Source organism: Loxodonta africana, chromosome 19 (assembly GCF_030014295.1).
Source record: "Loxodonta africana isolate mLoxAfr1 chromosome 19, mLoxAfr1.hap2, whole genome shotgun sequence".
Lineage (NCBI taxonomy): Eukaryota > Metazoa > Chordata > Mammalia > Proboscidea > Elephantidae > Loxodonta > Loxodonta africana.
The window spans coordinates 21447284-21464611 of NC_087360.1; the positions used below are offsets into that span (position 1 = coordinate 21447284).

Genomic DNA, 17328 nt, shown 5'->3' on the forward strand with positions numbered 1-17328 from the left:
CGAGGAACTGCCACATAAACCATGCGATTTTTTTATATTGATTTTCTCCTTTAACAATCACATGAGTTTTTTCTGAATCATGAAATGTTCTTTGACAACATGGCTTTTAATGGTTGCAGAATTCCAAATCTTAGGTAACCAATCCCCTGTTATTGAGGATTTAGGTTACTTGCAATTTACATTAGTGTGGATAGCATGTTTGGAAACATCTGTGGGCATCAATCTTTTTATGCATCTCTGGTTATTTCTGTAGAGCAGATTAATTGAACAATTGGATCAAAGGGCATAGGCAGTTTTAAGGCTCTTGGTGCTTAATGAAAAGTTGCCTTTCAAAAAGGTTGTGCCAGTTTGCATTCTCCCAAACAGAGTTTGAGAATGTCAGTCACACATTTCTTTATGTTGTAATTGTTGAGTTCCCCAGAATATGAGCAGGGATTGTGGGGGAGGGACTTGCTTGGCCGTCTCCAACTCTGTGTCCAGCCCATTGCCATCTAGCCAATTCTGACTCATAGCGACCCTTTAGGGTTTACTAAGTGTTACGTGGGCAAATAAGAGAAAATGAAGACTCAGAGTAGTACAGGGGCTGTAGGGCAGAGAGGATGGTACCCCGCCTGAGTCATCATAAAGACTAGCTCCAAGGAGCTTAGCATCGGTTGATAAGAGGACTCAGGACAGAGGTGGAAGGCATAATGAGCCCAAGAACTCTCAACATGGGAGTTGAGGTGGCTGGTGGGAGACGATGAGGAAGCCGCACTTCAAAGTCAGTTAGAAGCAGATGATGGTAGGGATGCTCTGAAGACTGGCAGCAACTCTTTTTTGTATTCCACTCTGCGAACACCAGTTTTTACGCACAGCCCTGGAAGAATTACCTTCACTGCTTTAGCAAGGTCATCAAACTCTCTGTTCACCTGGCTATCCTGAGGAGAAAGCCCATTACAAGACAGTACATTATTACATACAACATTAGGACTATATTTGGCTACACACACACATACAAAAGTCTCAACAGTACTCCTAAGGGCAGCTTCTCTCCTGTGGATGGCAACTTCACATTCCCCAAACTATTAAAAGAGAGGGGGAAGGGGTTTAGGGCTCCTTGTAGGGGCATGCTCTAGGTCTTGGTGGGGGCTGGTGACATGGGATACACCATTTGTGAAAATTCACTTAATATATGTACATTTTTCAGTATAAATATTGTACCTTGATAAAAACTTTAAGAGGGGCTGGGGAGAAGAGAACTAGCAATGACTGAGTCTTTTTCCTCTTAAGGCCCTTTCCACAGGGTCTATCATCTCATCCAGTCTTCACAATTACCCTGGGAGGTGGGTATTAATTAGCCCCATTTTATAGAAAGAAGTGGGAAGGGTTTTTACTTGAACTGTAAGGATTTTTAGACATTGGTGGTTTCCATGCGGGAAATCTGGGTTCAATTCCTGCCCAGTGTATGTCATGTGCAGTCATCACCTGGCTTGCATGTTGCTGTGATGCAACATAGGTTTCAGCAGAACCAAGAAGAAAGGCCTGGCAATCAACTTCCAAAAATCAGCCAGGCCTCCTTTCATTCTGTTGTGCACGGGGCCCCCATGAATGAAGGCCAACTCTAAGGCAGCTAACAACAAGAACGTAAGGATTTTTAACTATTTCTCTCAAGGCTGAGGATTAGTCACATTACACTAATGATACCAGCTAAGGAAACAGAAAATAGGAAATTGAATTTGGGCTAGTGTTGTTGGTTATTAATTTCAAAATTCCAGGCCTATTTGATTCCAAAGTCCATGGTATTCCATTATGCTAGAAGCTTCTGATAATAACCCTATACTGTATTGAATAAAGGAACCCCTGAGTGGTGCAAATGGTTAACACACTCAGCGATGAACTGAAAGGCTAGAGGCTTGAGTCCACCCAGAGGTGCCACGCAAGAAAGTCCCGGTGATCGGCTTCCCAAAGCTCAGCCATTGAAAACCCTGTGGAGCACCGTTCTTTTCTGAAACTCACGGGGTCACCATGAGTCAGAATCGACTCCACAGCAACTGGTTTGGTTTTTGGTTTTGGTATCGAATAGCCATACATTTTGGCAGAATAATTTACCATCATTCCATTTTGTTTGGCGTGACAGAATCCAGGGCTACAGAAATTCTTAGAGCAGAATGAACATGGTAAAGGCAAGCTAATACCTGGCTTTGGAGTTGTTATAGAGACCAGGTGGCTGGAAGGAAACTAGGACATTTGATACCAGTTGTCCCAACCATTGGAATTGTACAAACCCATCTCTGGGAAGGCTTTTGACTCAAGCCTGAGTTGAAATAAATCAGGGTTAGAAGAAGCAGTAAGTGATTTGCAATTAGACTTTCTTTTAGTAATTTGTATCTTCAGGGATTTTCCTCTTTACATCTTTAATGTTTAACTGCCTGAGAAAAGGGTGACATTCTTCTATATTGAAAAAGCAAAATCGAATGAAAAGGGGTCCTAATCTCCAAAACAGCCACACATGTGAATCTTGCAACGTCATGCATTATCCACTTGCAGGCGCTATAGACCTGAGGGGGAGGTTCCATAGCTTTGTAAGTGCTGAACCTGCAGAGCTGAACAGCCAAGTTAACAGTGAGCAAAGTGCCCTTGACCCAGTACTCTCTCAGCCAGTGCAGAAACCAGGGTGGTTTCAGAGGTGAGACCATGGCGGTCCCCCGTAGAGTGGGGCCATAGTGCCACAGTGGCATCGTGACTTAACATCAAGGCCTGGGTTTGAATCTTGACTCTGCTATGCTTTGTATTTGGCCAGGGCATTTTATTTCTCTGATCCCCACTTTCTCTCTCTAAAGTGATGTTTTAAAAAAGAAAAGAAACAGAGGCCCAAACTGATAGATTCCTCTGAGTGCGTAGGATACTTCACAAAGGTCATTGAACAATGTGGCATGCACCCAAGAACAGATAAACTGGAGCAATGCAGACACAAAATCGCACAAACTCCCTTTGTGGCGAGACATCTGTTAACCATGAACTCACTCAGTTTACTTTGTGTGAAGAGTTTAGCTTTACTTTTGAGCAGCAATCTAAGATTCATTAATTGGTTCCAACCCACTTGGAGCAAAGGAGAATGAAGAACACCAAGACACAAGGAAAATGTTAGCCCAAGAGACAAAAGGGCCACATAAACCAGAGACTTCATCAGCCTGAGACTGGAAGAAATAGATGGTCCCCAACTACCACCAGTGACTGCCCTGACAGGGAACACAACAGAAAGTCCTAACAGAGCAGGAGAAAAGTGTGGAGCAGGACTCAAATTCAAGTAAAAAGACCACATTTTAATGGTTTGACTGAGACTGGAGGAACCCCCAAAGCCATGGCCCCATGACACTCAGTTAACCCATAACTAAAACCATTCCTGAACCCCACTCTTGAGACAAAGACTGGACTGGACTATAAAACATAAAACAATACTCGTGAAGAGTGTGCTTCATAGTTCAAGCAGATACACAAGACCAACTGGGCAGCTCCTGTCTGGAGGCAGGATGAGAAGGCAGGAAGGGACCGGAGCTGGTTGAAGGAACACGGGAAACCCGAGGTGGAAAAGAGGAGTGGATGTCACATTATAGGGATTACGACTAGTGTCACATAACAATACGTGCGTAAATTTTTGTATGAAAAATTAACTTGAGCTGTAAACTTTCAATTAAAAAAAAAAAAGTTTAGTTTTAGCCAAAGTAATCTGGTCTTTGCCCTGGTTTCCTAAGAAGATAACTCCAAATGTTTGGAGTTCCCTGAGTAATTGAGATTCCTTTGTTGTGCAAAAGATCGCCAGCTGGCCAGGCCTCAAGGTCCACCTGGTGGCCTTTGAAGACGGGAGCCTGATTCAATTATGCTAAGGCTAGACAAATAGTAAATTTTCTACTTTGTATTTCCTTCCTTTTCTCCTCAAAAGCTTCCTGTAACCAGCCGATCTGTCTTTCTAAACAGAGAGGTCTCCCTGTGTGCATACAGTTAACTGCTCGGATGAACCCTGTACCTTTCATTCTTTTTGTCCTTCAATTATTTTGACAATAGAAATAAAGATATCTCAGAGGGCTGTTGGGAAGGTGAGAGGTGAATGTGACCCCGAATATTCCCCAGCATGTTTTTCTTATTTCAAAACGGGCAACTGAGAGCTTAACATAACTGAAAAAAATGATAAATCTATAAGTTCTTCCTTTGCCTGCCTCCTTCACATACCTCTGTTAATAATTTTGTTTTGACCAAATGTTAATGACTTTGTTCTTTGTTTTAAAACTGATTCAAATAACCTTTTGTTCTGTCCGGACTACCTGTGGCATACAACCCCCACAGGAAAGTTGGAGCCCAGGTATCAAATATGTTTATCTTTAGCCTAATAAAGAAATGTCTGGCAGGGGACTACAAAGACACTTGTAACCCTTGTAAGATTCTATATAAGCTCTAATGTAAAACTGCTCTTTGGGACTCCACAGAGACAGCCTGTGTTGCTGCCGGGTCCCCGGTGATGTATGCATCTCCTTAGTAAACTTTCTTACTCTTTCTGACTTGGAGTATGCTTCATTGGCTCGACTGCTCCAGGGCACGGACCCTAATCAGGTAACAGTGAAGTTGGGAGATGAGGTTTATAAAAAGCTCTTACAGAGAAATCCAGCAGTTCTAGGGCAGATTCTGGGTTATCCTGGACAGACTTGAGAACACCAAAGCAGCCTTCACTTCGCATGGGATTCCTGGACACCTAAGAATCACACACACACTTGAGAGAATCTGACCTAGGGGGGCCAAGAGGGCAACACAAAAGTGAAGAAGGAATTTCTCGTCTGCTAATATGGATCAGGGCGACCCCATGGATCCCTGCTCAGAAGGTGTCCCCCATCAGAAAGAGTGCTCCCTGAGTGAGGCAGCTGATCAGGGGAGAGAGGAGGGGAGTGAACAAAGACTGAGCCCCATCCTGGGGCCAATCCAAAGACAAAGACACCCTAGAAGTTCAGAGGGGGAGGGAAAAAGGAAACAGGTCATAAAAATGCTGAGGAATGGGGTGGATAACACCTGAGCTGAGCTTTACCGGGGAGGTGGGTGGAGCTGGGCATTTTGGCTGCAGGCCTGGCAAGAGCAGAGGTGAGAAGTAGCACTGTGTTGTGTAGCTTGGGGTGAGAGTGATGAAGTTCACGGGAAGGGAGGAGGCGGGTGTGGCTCAAAGCTTGGTCCTAGAGAGAGCAGCCTGAGGGTTTAAAGCAGGGAGTGGGTTTAGAGAGATTCCTGGTAGCAGGTGGGAAGGACCAGAGACAGAAAACAACAGAGAGGGATGGAACTAACGGAGGGGTGGTGAGATGCGGGCGGAGGTGGGGCAGCGAAGGGCAGAGGAGGCATCAGCGACTAGAAGGAGTAGGCCCTGGTTTCTGGGCCTTGAGGAGAAGAGGCAGCTCTCACAGCAAGATGAGTCGCTCAGGTTGGACTGTCTGCTGTGTCTGGGGGACTCCAGGGAAGATGGTCCAGCAGGCTGCTAGGAATTCAGGCCAGGGCATGAAAGGGGAGGTCTGGGTTCGAGGTATGGGTGGGAGCAAGTAGCACTCTGCGTGGTGAAGGCTCCATGGGATGGGACAGTGGTGGGAGTAGCACAGGGAAGGTTTGGCCAATGTCCCCAAGGTGCCCTGAGTGCACGCTGTGGCACAGCCAATTTCCTGGAGTGCCCTGCCCTTACTCATGCCCTTCCTTGCCTCTCATCCTCTTAGCTCTGCTCAGCAGCCCTCTCCCCACCTGCAGCCCCTGAGGACAAGACCCCTGTGGACTGAAGCAGTGTCAGACAGGTGTCAGCTGTGGCCAACAGCACACCCGGGCTAACCCTGGGTCTCTGCCTTGCGGGGGAGGAGAAGAAAGGGTGCTGGCCACCTGGGCACAGCAGCACTACAGCTGGCCACCTGTCCAGAGAAAGGAGGGCAGGGTGAGAGGGGAGGAGTCTGAAGAAGCACTTGGACCAGGCTAGAGATGGGGGAGTAATGGAAGAGGAGGAACTGCTCACAAGAGGAAGCCAGCAGGCCCCCTCCCTGAGACCCCCCGTCCTGAGATATCCCTCACAGAGACACCACCCCACCAAGACTCCCATCTGGGCTATGGAGCCAGCGTGTACCACTGCCATGGGGTGGGGAGATGTGGTAGGAGAGGGGCAGGGCTGTGCTAGGCCTCCCCCATCAGGCTAGCACTCACAATAAGAATCCTCAGTGTCTGGTTGACCCGGAGGCCCAGGCCCAGGCCCAGGGCTCCCACTGCTGAGATGCGGTTGTTGCTGCAACAAAAAGACCAGGTTACTGTGCCGCCTTCCTAGAGCTGTGCTGATCCAGGGTTGCCCCAGGACTCCTCTGCCTCCCGCCCAGGTCCAGTCAGAGCTGTTGCTGCATCCACTCCTGCTCCAGGGATCCAGGACGAGTCAATGCGTAAAAGGTGATACTGACCCCGGCTCATCGTGGTTCATGTGTTCAGCAAACATGCCTGCTGCGTCCCTCCCCCAGATGGAAACCGGCTGCTCCACCCCTGGCCCTTTGAGCTCAGCAGTGTTCCCATGTGGTCTGCCCCACCTGGCACCCCGAGCCTGTTGCAATGGCATCGCCTGCTCTGGACAATCACTAGTCTGATCCTCCTAGCCCTGCTCAGTTGGCTGAATCCAAGCACCACTCTTGGCCATAGTTTCCAGATCCAGTCCCACTCTACTCTGACTTCCCAAACACTGGTACTGACCGCACTGGCTGGCTTGCCTCTACCTTTAGCATCTCTCGGGCCTCCTTTAGCCTTGGCTCCTTCCACTGGCAGGGGAAGTGGGCAGGAGTATGGAGTGTGTGGTCTGGGAGGGACTCAGCCATGGCTGCCCATGGCTTGCCTGGCCTTGGCCCATTTCCTTCCCTCTGGGCTTTTGGCCCAGCTCTGGTTACCTCCATGGGCCTGGAGGAGCACCTCACACACGACAGCCTCCAGGAGCCATATGCCCAGGTGTCAGGGCTCTGCCCTGTCTCACCTAGACTAGGTGCCTCTGTTGAAAGGGAGGGAAGCTTGCATGGAGCATCCACCCACACCAGGCTCTACTGACAGGGCTGTATACATGTGTCTGATATTCCCAGCCACCTCTCTGTATGGTGGGAACCACGGGCCCCACGTATTAAGTGGTGAACTAGAGTGAGAAAGGAAGAGCTGGGGCTTTCAGATTGTGGCTTGTTATGGATTGAATTGTGTCCCCACAAAATGTGTGTTGGACTCCTAAGCTGTGGAGGTAATCCTGTTTGGAAATAAGGTCGTCTTTTTTTATGTCAATTAGACCATGCCCGAATAGGGTGGGTTTGAAATCTAATCACTTACAAGTTTTAAAAAGAATAGGCCCAGGAATACCCACATATGGGGGGAAGACAGAGGCCATGTGAGGATCGTCTATAAACCAAGGAAGAGTCAGGACTACCTACGAGGAAGGAATTGACATGGCCAAGAACCTGATTTGGACTTTCAGCTTCTAGAACTCAGGCAATAAATTCCTGTTCTTTAAAGCCATTCCCCTGTGGTATTTCTGTTATAGCAGCACTAGGTAACCAAGACATGGCTTAAACCCCATTACCAGTAGACTATGGTCAGCTTGGAAATTAAAATGTTGACTAGATGGCTAAGACCCTGGCCCCTGGGGCTGGTTGTGGGCCTGGAGACTGTGACTCTGCTCCTCACCTCATGTTGAGCTCCTCCAGCATGTTGTTGGCCTTGAGGACCTCACCCACGGCGGAGGCCCCAGGGTCACCAAAGCCATTGTATGAGATGTCCAGGACTTTCAGGAAGATGTTTGACTAGAACACAAAAGAGCAAAGCCATGGAGGCACACTTGGCAGTGGAGAATGCCACAGGGTCACACCCTTGGAGCCCTGGAGGCCCAAGATGCAAACAGCATGGCAAGGGGTAGAGGTTCCTGGGAGGACCAAGGTGTCTAAGGGAAGTGCTATGTAGACCCTCATTAGCTGTGCCTCAGATAATGAATGGCAGAGCCAATAACCTGAAGCACGATAGGCTGGGTGGGTGTGTAAAGAATAGCAGAGTGTCTAGGAGAGGCCCTCAAGAGCCATGGGTCTGCCAAGAGGCTGCAGGCCTCAGAGTAATCAGATACCACCTGTTATGGATTAAGTTGTGTCACCCTAAAAAATGTGTCAACTTGGCTAGTCCATGATTCCCAGTACTGTGTGATTGTCCACCATTTTGTCATCTGATGTGATTTTCCCATGAGTTGTAAATCCTGTCTGACGTTAATGAGGTGGGATTAGTGGCAGTTATGTTAATGAAGCAGGACTCAATCTACAAGACTAGGTTGTGTGTTAAGTCAATCTCTTTTGAGATTTAAAAGAGAGAAGCAAGCAGAGAGACACAGGGACCTCATACCACCAAGAAATGAGAGGCAGGAGAATACTGCGTCCTTTGGGGCTGGGGTTCCTGTGCTGAGAAGCTCCTCGACCGGGAAAATTGATGACAAGGGCCTTCTCCCAGAGCCAATAGAGAAACCTTTCCCCTGGAGCTGGCACCCTGAATTTGGACTTCTAGCTTCCTAGCCTGTGAGAGAATACATTTCTCTTTATTAAAGCCACCCACTTGTGGTATTTCTGTTATAGCAGCGCTAGATAACTAAGACACCACCCTTACTTGGGAGCCTTTCAAGGGCTGGGAAGAAATCTTCCCAGAGGACTGACACAAGAGAGGCAGGAGCTTGTGGTGCCCTAACCCCAGGTCAGCCCCTGTAAGAGGGCAATCAGCTGCTGCCGTTCCCTGAGGAGGGCCCCAAAAGGGAGCTAGCACTGTGGGCATTACAGGCATCTGGTGCCACCTGAGCAGGGGCTTGAGCCACTCATTCTCGTGACCTACAACCCCCAATATCCAGGGGGGCTAATCAGATGTTGGAGAGTATGTGCTGGGATCCACGGGTGCAAGGGTTCTGTTGTGGATTGAATATGTCCCTCAAAACTATGTGTTAAAGTCCTGGTCCTTGTACCTGTGGATGTGATCCTGTTTGGAAATAGGGCTTTTCTTCTGTTATGTGAATGAGGTCATACCAGAATAAGGTGGCTCCTAAACCTAACCACTTCTGCGTTATAAAAAAAGACTAGACAAAAAGACACAGACAGGAGGAAGAGGCCATATGAAGGCAGACGCATGGGACAAGTGTCTCTACAAGCTCAGTAACACCAAGGATTGCCAGCTACTAGAAGCTGAAATAGATAAGGAAGGACTTCCCGCTACAGCCACTCCCTGAATTCTGACTTCTAGCCTCCTGAATGATGACAAAATACATTTCTTTTCTTTAAAGCCACCCACTTGTGACATTTTCTGTTGCAGCAGTACTAATGACAAAGCAGGTGTTATCTCTGGGAAATATCTGAGTATGCCCAACAACTGGCATGTGTCACTGGAGTTCATGAATGTCCCCAGCCAGCCGAGTGTCTGTCATGTCTGGGGAAGATGTGTGACATTCATTTCTGCTATACGAGAGGGAGTCATTGAATGGGGTCAGGAAAATTAAGTCACCTAAAGAAATACACTTTAAACTCTGCCTGAAAGACCCAAGATGCATTTCTGAAGAGCTGCAAAGACAGAGAGCTGGCACCTGGGAGACCCTGCCCCACAGAGGACAGGTCGAGGGGCTGACTGCATGGGGCACCTTATACCTCCAGTCCCCTGGCAAAGGCTACAGCTCCTGGGCCTCGAAGGTGATTCCAGCTCATGTTAAGCTCGATGAGTCCTGAGTTTTCTGCCAGGGCTGGTCCAAGGGTCTCCCCTTTAGAAACACCAAGAGAAACCACATTCACTCTGTTCATTGATTCAAAAAAGGAAACCTGGAAACACAAACAGAAACCTGTACACCCGTGTTCATTGCAGCACGTCACAATAGCCAAAAGATAGAAACAAAGGAAATGTCCATCAACAGATGAATGGATAAACAAAATGTGGTATATACACACAATAGAATGCTCCTCAGCCATAAAGTGAAATGAAATTATGATACGTGCTACGACACAAACCTTGGAAATACCATGCTGAGTGAAATAAGCCAGTCACAAAACTAATACTGGATGATCTCACTTAAATGAAATAGGCAAATACATAGAAACCAAAGATAATTAGTGGTTACCAGGGATGGAAGGGAAGGGGAAAAGGGGAGTTTTTGTTTAGGGGCAGTGAGTTGATGTTAATGGTAGTGGAGTGATTTGGAAAAGGCTAAGGAGAATGGCTACACAACTTGAAGAATGTAATCAATGTTGCTGGATTGTACATGTAGAAATTGATGACATATGTTTCATTATGTATATTTTCACCACAATAAAATAAAATACACCAATTTAAAAAATGATACTGATGTCTGCTGCATCCAGGGGCTCCGCTAGGCACAGGGTCCCACATGGGTCCTGTCTTCTTCAAGCTCACTTTTTTTTCCCAATTTTTTAAAATTATCGTGCTTTAAGTGAAAGTTTACAAAGCAAGTCAGTCTCTCATACAAAAACTTGTATACACCTTGCTATGTACTCCTAGCTGCTTCCCCCCCTAATGAGACAGCACACTCCTTCTCTCCACCCTGTGTTCGCAGTGTCCATTTAACTGGCAAGGAGCTCACATTTAATGAGGGAAGATACAAATACAAGCCAGTGGGATTCGAGCTTTTGTAGACTGCAAACAGGCAGGTGTGAGAACAAAGTGAGGGCTAGGTCTGCCTGGAGGGGTCAGGAAAGTGAAGACAGAGAAGATCACCTTGAAGAAAGGAATTCAGCTTGTACCTCCATGGAGAGCAGACACAGGGAAGTGCGAGTGGGCAGAGGCAGGAGGGAGCACAGGGCACTTGTGGGATGCACGCTGACTGGGGCGGGGGTAGCAGTGAGGAGGAACCCAGTAAAATGAGGCAGGGGCGATGGACACTGGAAAGATGCTCAGAGACTTTCAATGGTAGGTCAAGGGGGTTGGGCACTGTAGGTGGCAAGGAACCCGCAAAAAATCCCCTTGCCGCTGAGTCAACTCCAACTCATGGCGACCTCACGTGTTATGGAGTAGAACTGCTCCATAGAGTTTTCTTGTCTGTGATCTTTATAGAAACAGATCACCAAGCCTTTCTTCTGTGACACCACTGGGTGGGCTCAAACTACCAACCTTTATGCCACCCAGGGACCTGAGGAGCCCCAGGAGGGTTTTAAGTAAAGAAGTGACAAGATTGGGGTGGCATTTCAACAGGAACTTCAGTAGCAGGTGTAGAGGATGGGCTAGGGCAGGCTGAGGCACAGACGAGAGGCAAGGAGACCAGTGGGAAGGCTTGTCCATAGTCTAAGCTAGAGGTGACAAGGCTGGCACAGCTGGGGCAGAGAAGAGTTAGTGGTGGTGGAGAAAGGGAAGAGGTGGTGTGGGGTGGTGAAAACCCTGGAGAAGTAGTTGCCATGTCAAATGGGCAGAGCCCCTACCTCACTCTCCATTCTGTCCGCAGTCTGTCTGACCTGCTGTCAGTTCTCAGAAGCATTGACATGCCTCTGGGTCTCCTCCGTTTCCAACTGTTGACCCCTTTTTCACCTGGCTACCAGCTCCTCTTCTTTTTATTCTGTGTTCATGGCAGCAACAGGAAACCTTTCTGGCCTGCTGGGCTGAGCCAGGCCCTCTTATGCCCCGTTCGCTTGAGCGTCCGTCCTGCCAGGCTCTGCCTATCCTGTCTCCCTTAAGCCTGAGAGTCCCTTAAGGATCTGAATATTGACCCCCCTTCATGGTCCCAGCGCCTAGAGCAGTCTAGTAAGGCCGGTTTGAATAAATACACAGAGGAAAAGCAGAAAGAACGAACCAGAGCACTAAGCGGCCTGCTGGGTCAGAACAGGCAGCAGGTGCCAGATGCGTTTAGCACCTTGGAGAGCTCCCCGGCAGCATGAGGCCTCCCGGCCAGCTCTGCTTCCCTGAGAACGGGACCCAGTGCCCAGCGGTGGTTTGCCACCCCCAGGTGCTCAGATACAGGTACTTTCTTACTTCCTCAGACCCTTCTGGGGGAAGACAGTGGTCCCCAACTTTGTGGGGCAGCCCCTTTGTGGTATGGCTGGATGGTGAGAAGTTTCTTCCTTTTACATACCTGAAGTTGGCCTCCTGCAATTACCTGTGCTTGATTTTTGTGGCTCCTGCAGCCAGCCCATGAGGTTGGTGCTACTGTCCCCATTGGTCAGGTGTGGAAACAGGCTCAAGCTCCTACAGTCCTCAAGGAAGCCAGGTCCACCCACAGATTCCCACTTGAGGAAACAAAATGCCCAGTCCAAGTTGACCCTTTGCCAGGCTGAAGCCCGTCCCCCTGCACACAGGGGCCTTGGCTTCCAGCCTCCTCCTTCCCACTGCCTCTTGGGCTTCTGCCTCTGACTGCAGGCCCAGAAGGGACACCTGGAGGTAGTTTGCTAACGAGCGTTTCTCTTCATTTTGCTGACTTCCCACAATCATCTTCTCAGAAGACAAACTGGTCTACTGGCAGCTAAACCCCAGGACCACCCCCACTCTCTCTAAGCAGCTTGAGACACAACGGCATCAACTCCCGAACTGTCCATATCAGACTAATCTCCTGGGACCTCTGTTAAGATGCAGAACTGCCTCAGTGTGTTCTGACTGAGCAGGCTGGCTGAGTGCATTGGTGTGTTCATTTTGTCTTTCCTTTTTGCATTTTTTCAACCCAGCCTTACTAGGCCTGTGCTAGGTGCTAGAACCATGCACAGGCCTCCCCTCAAGACTATGGTTCTTAACGCAGGGCCCCAGGGGATTCTTACAGTTGACTGGAGCATTTGGGGACAGGTAAGTAAAGGTACATGTTCTTGGCAAAGCATACAGTACGTGCAAAGGCCCTGGGGCATGAGAGAGAGGGTGAGATCAATGAATCCTACCCATGTCTTCAACACTTGGAATAAAATCTGCATGGCTTTTGCTATGACCTGGAATCCTGTTTCCTCTCCACAGCCTGGCCATTCTCCCCAGCTCACTAGCCTGGTCACACTGGCTTCTGTCAGTCTGGGAAATCGACCTGCATGCTTGCTGTCCCTCTGCCTGAAGTACTCTCCCTCTTGTCTTGCCATGGCTGATTCCTCCCCACCCTGCGCATTTCAGTTTAAACGTCACTTCCTTGTAGAGGCCTCACTGTCCACCTTTCTAAATCCAAAAAAACAAAACAAAATCCATTGCCATCAAGTCGATTTCGACTCATAGCAACTGTATAGGACAGAATAGAACTGCCCCCATAGGGTCTCCAAGGCTGTAATAGGGTCGCTATGAGTCGGAATTGACTCAGTGGCAACAGGATTGGATTGATTGAAATCTTTATGGAAGCAGACTGCCACATTTTTTTCCTGAAGAGTGGCTGGTGGATCCGAATGGCCAACATTTTAGTTAGCCACCAACCACTGCACCACTGTGCCACCAGGGCTCCTTCCTTCTAAATCAGAGGGTCCTCATTCTTTTCTAGAATTATGCACCATTTGTTTCTTTTGTAGCATCCACAATTACTGAGAATTATCTTGTTAACTTCTGTTCCTTGAACTCAGGGACTTTGTTTTATTCACAGCTGGGTCCCTAGTGGTAAAATCAGTACCCAGCACCCACGCAGTGGACACTCAGAGATATTCCTTGCATTAACGAAGAGTTCTGTGTGGCTGAAGTGGGAGAGGATGCAAGGTAGAAATGTCCAGGCCAGGCTGAGTGTAGATGCTCTCTGGGAGGTGCTCAGTGTGGCCTTGCCAGCCCACCCTCTCCCGCCTGAGGAAGTCAAGTGAGTGTTACCTGCTCCATCACTCAGCTCATTATAGCTCAGGTCCAGGGACTGCAGGCTCGTGTGGACCAGCAAGAGCTCAGCCAGGTACCGGGCCGCCTGCTCCTCCAGGTCATTTCCTGCCAGCTGCAACTTTCGCACAGCTGGGTTTGCCATGAGGGCGGCACAGAGGGCCTGGACTCCCGCTGCTCCCAGCTGGTTCTCCGATAGGTCCACATCTGTGGGACAGTACCATTCCTTGGTCAGTGGGATCCAAAGCCAGGTGTGTGGGGGGGTACAAGAAGGCAGGAATGGGAAGCACCACCCCCCTCACATTTCTCCATCCCCCAAACCTCTAAGCCTGAGGCAGCAGAAGGGGCTTTGCATTCGGGCTGCCTTGGAGCTGCATGGTAGCTCTGCTCCATCAGCTGGGTGCCCTCGAGCAGATTTTCTGACCCCCCTCCCCACATATCTATGACCTCATCCTGGCTCTGCCTCATTGGCTGAGTCTTCTTGGACCATAAGTAGGTTCCCTGACCTCCCGATCCTGGCATGTCTATGACCTGCTCTGTCCAGGGGTTCAAACCACCTACCTGGCAGTGCTGTGAAGAATGCCTATGATGGGGGTGCACTGCCCACATTGAGGATTCATGCCACATAGTGATATAGCTCATCAAGAGAAGCCCCCATTGCCCATCTCCAAGAATTGACAACAATAGCCACATGACTGGGCACTGAACGCTCACTCACTTCATATGTTTAGTTTCAGTCAACCCTCTGCACAACTCCAAGCGCAAAGGGGTGCTGTTGCGGCTACTTTATAGATTGGAAACAGAGGCTCGGTGAGGCAAGGCTATCTGCCCCAGGTCATCCACTCTTCATGGTAGAGCCTGCATTTGACAGCAGCCCCACTCACCAGCCCTCCTGCATTGCCCAGGTCCCCCACCCCTGCTATCCAGGGTAGGGCTGCAGAGCACATCTCCCTCCGCTGTGGTCAGCCAGTCTACCACTTGTAGCAGGCCAGGGGGAGGTGTGTGGGGAGTGAGCGAGTCAGAAAGGAAGCCCAGCAGTGAATGTACCCCAGAGGACCTGACTCCATCCTCCCCTCACACCCACCTTGTCACAAGGCCCCTCCCCATCTCCCTTTAACACTAGCAGGCCCTGGGTGAGAAGACCCCAATATGCTTAGGAAAGAGAGGACTCAGGCTTGCTCACCTGCCTCAGGCTTGACACCTACCACAGATGCAGCTGCTTTTGCTCAGGGCCCCTACCAGGGCTTCTGCCCCAGCTGCACAGAGCCCATTGTCTCGAAGGTCCAGCCGCTTGATGTGGGGACTGGAGGACAACACAGAAGCCAGAATCTGGGCCCCCTGAACCAGAGCAGACACAGTTGGCCATTATCTGGGTCTCTGCCCTCAAGGCCCAGCCTGTTCTGTGCCCACCAACTGGGAGACCTGCCCTGTCCCGGTGCCCAGGGCACACGGCTTCTCCTTCTAGGCTCCTCCCAGACCTCACCCCCTGGCGCCTTCCCTGACTCCCCAGTGTGGTGACAGGACCCTGCAGGTGTCCACCCCTGACACATATCTCTGCCATAGCCTTGCTTACATTTGTCTCCAGATGTGGGGGATGGACCACTCCAGCCCAGAGAAAGGTCATGGGGTATAGGATGAGCAAAGCACCACCCTCAGGGAGGGAATGGGCCCTCCCATGGCTGCTGCCCCCATCTCACTTAGTTTGGCTCCTGGGTCCCTCCAGGGGTACCTGTGGCCCTAGACCACGGTGCCGCAGGGTCAGCTCTGAGGCGCTCCCTTGGCGCTGAAAGCAGGAGGCAGGCACGATGCTGAAGGCCCTGTGAGGCCCCAGGTAGAGGGGCACCCTGACAAGGTCTCCAAGATGACAGGTTCCTGGGAGGAGACGGGATGAATGTCTGGTCCTCCAGGAGGAATTGGGAGCATGGGTGCCCCTGCCCTCCGTTACCACCCAGTCTGTGCTTCCCCTCTGGAGGTGCTTCTTCCTGTGCCAGTAGGGATACCCATAAACGCATTGCCGTGGCGTTGACTTTGACTCATAGAAACCTCAAACGGCCCCATAGGGTTTCCAAGGCTGTAATCTTTATGAAAGCAGACATCTTTCTCCCTCAGAGAGGCTGGTGGGCTCAAACAGCAACCTTTTGATTAACAGCCAAGCACCAGGGCTCCTTTCCGGAAGGGATAAAAAAATAGTGCCTCCATATTGTGCTGAGAACATCAAGATTCCCAGAAAGCAAGCCTTTCCCCAAGTCCACACAGCTGGTAGGTGGCAGAGGAGGGTTAGGACCCCGCGCATCTGATGCTGAAATGCATGCTGTCAAACAAGTGACAGCTGCCACCAATGATTTGTGAACATTTTTGGGGGGGGGAAACAGAAACAATTATAAATTCTGTACATTCATTAGCTTAGTTTTTCCTCTGTGTTGGGAAAATTCAGCCCTGAGCCCATTTCAGGCTGGAGAACCACTTCACACTGTTCCAAAGAGTTTTTGCATTTTGGAAGTGTGCTCCAGTGGTGGACTCCTGAAGCTCCAGGAAGATGGGGGAGGGCACCGGGCTAGGGGGCAACCGGCTGAGGGGTGAGCTCCCTGCTGGACAGGGGTCCCTGCCCACTCCAGCCCCAGTTTTCTCCCCAGACCCCCGCGGGAGTAGCCCCCAAGGTGAGGAGCCAGGCCTAGCTCACCCTGTTCAGGGGCACCTTCCATCTCCAGGTCAGAATCCGAATCCGTGTCCACAACCTCCGCGGCCTCCTGGACCCCTCCGAGAGGCCCAGAGGCCGCCCCCGCCTCTTCCTCCGGCCCTTCGTTCTCCCCAGATATCTCGCAGGGTGCCCCAGCCATTACGCCCATTTAGCAAGTCGGGGCAGAAGGCCCTAGACCTCGCCCGCTCGGCGCCTGGAGCCCGGCGGCGCGTGTGGGCGGGCTCCCCGGCTGCAGCCACCAATAGGGCGCGGCGTTCTGCGAACAGGCGTCCGCCGTAGCCTGTCGGCGCTCTCCCTGCGGCGGTGCCCAGGCACCCGGTGTTGTTGGTTGCCACAGAAACCGCCGCTGCCCTGCTCAGCCCCTGAGCTCTGCTCTCCAGAGCCAATGAGGGCACGCAACGGGCCCGGCGCAGGGCTGGGCGCTGTGAGGACACTTATTCTCCCTGCTTGTCTATGATGGTCCTGTAATCTCCCCATTTCACTGACTCCAGAACCTGAACTTGAGTCAGTACCCTATTCCCAGCTTGAGGTGGAGAGGGAGCACTAACTCTGTGGGGGCATTGGACAGGAGGGCCTGGGGAGCCTTGCGGAGTCGGATCACCCTCCTCTCTGCAGCCAGAGCCACGCTCTCCCTCAGGAACCTTCTGTGGCTCCTAGTTCTTTTTCTTGCTCTGCGTGAGAACATCCCTCCCCCGCTTTGTCTGTCTGCTTGTTGAATTTCAGAATCTGCCAATGTCAGCTCAAAGGTCACTTCTTCCTCAATCTTTCCTTGGCCCCTCCTCTTCCAGCGCTTATAACACCTGTCACCTTGTCCACCCCCAAGGAACGAGCCCAAGAGGGAAGCCTCCAGAAGGCGGGAGCAGGGCTGC

At 50.4% G+C, this 17328-nt stretch overlaps 1 protein-coding gene across 1 annotated transcript; it reads right to left on the reverse strand.

Moving 5' to 3' along the window:
- Positions 1-761: 761 nt before the first annotated feature.
- Positions 762-16598, reverse strand: LRRC74B (leucine rich repeat containing 74B). Its single transcript, XM_064272959.1, has 9 exons — positions 16231-16598; positions 15491-15578; positions 14967-15105; positions 13762-13968; positions 9660-9769; positions 7684-7799; positions 6190-6268; positions 4628-4723; positions 762-917 (listed from the first exon to the last, which is right to left on the reverse strand). Exons 1-9 carry the CDS (start codon positions 16596-16598, stop codon positions 762-764), a joined length of 1359 nt encoding a protein of 452 aa, XP_064129029.1.
- Between the last annotated feature and the right edge of the window lie 730 nt (positions 16599-17328).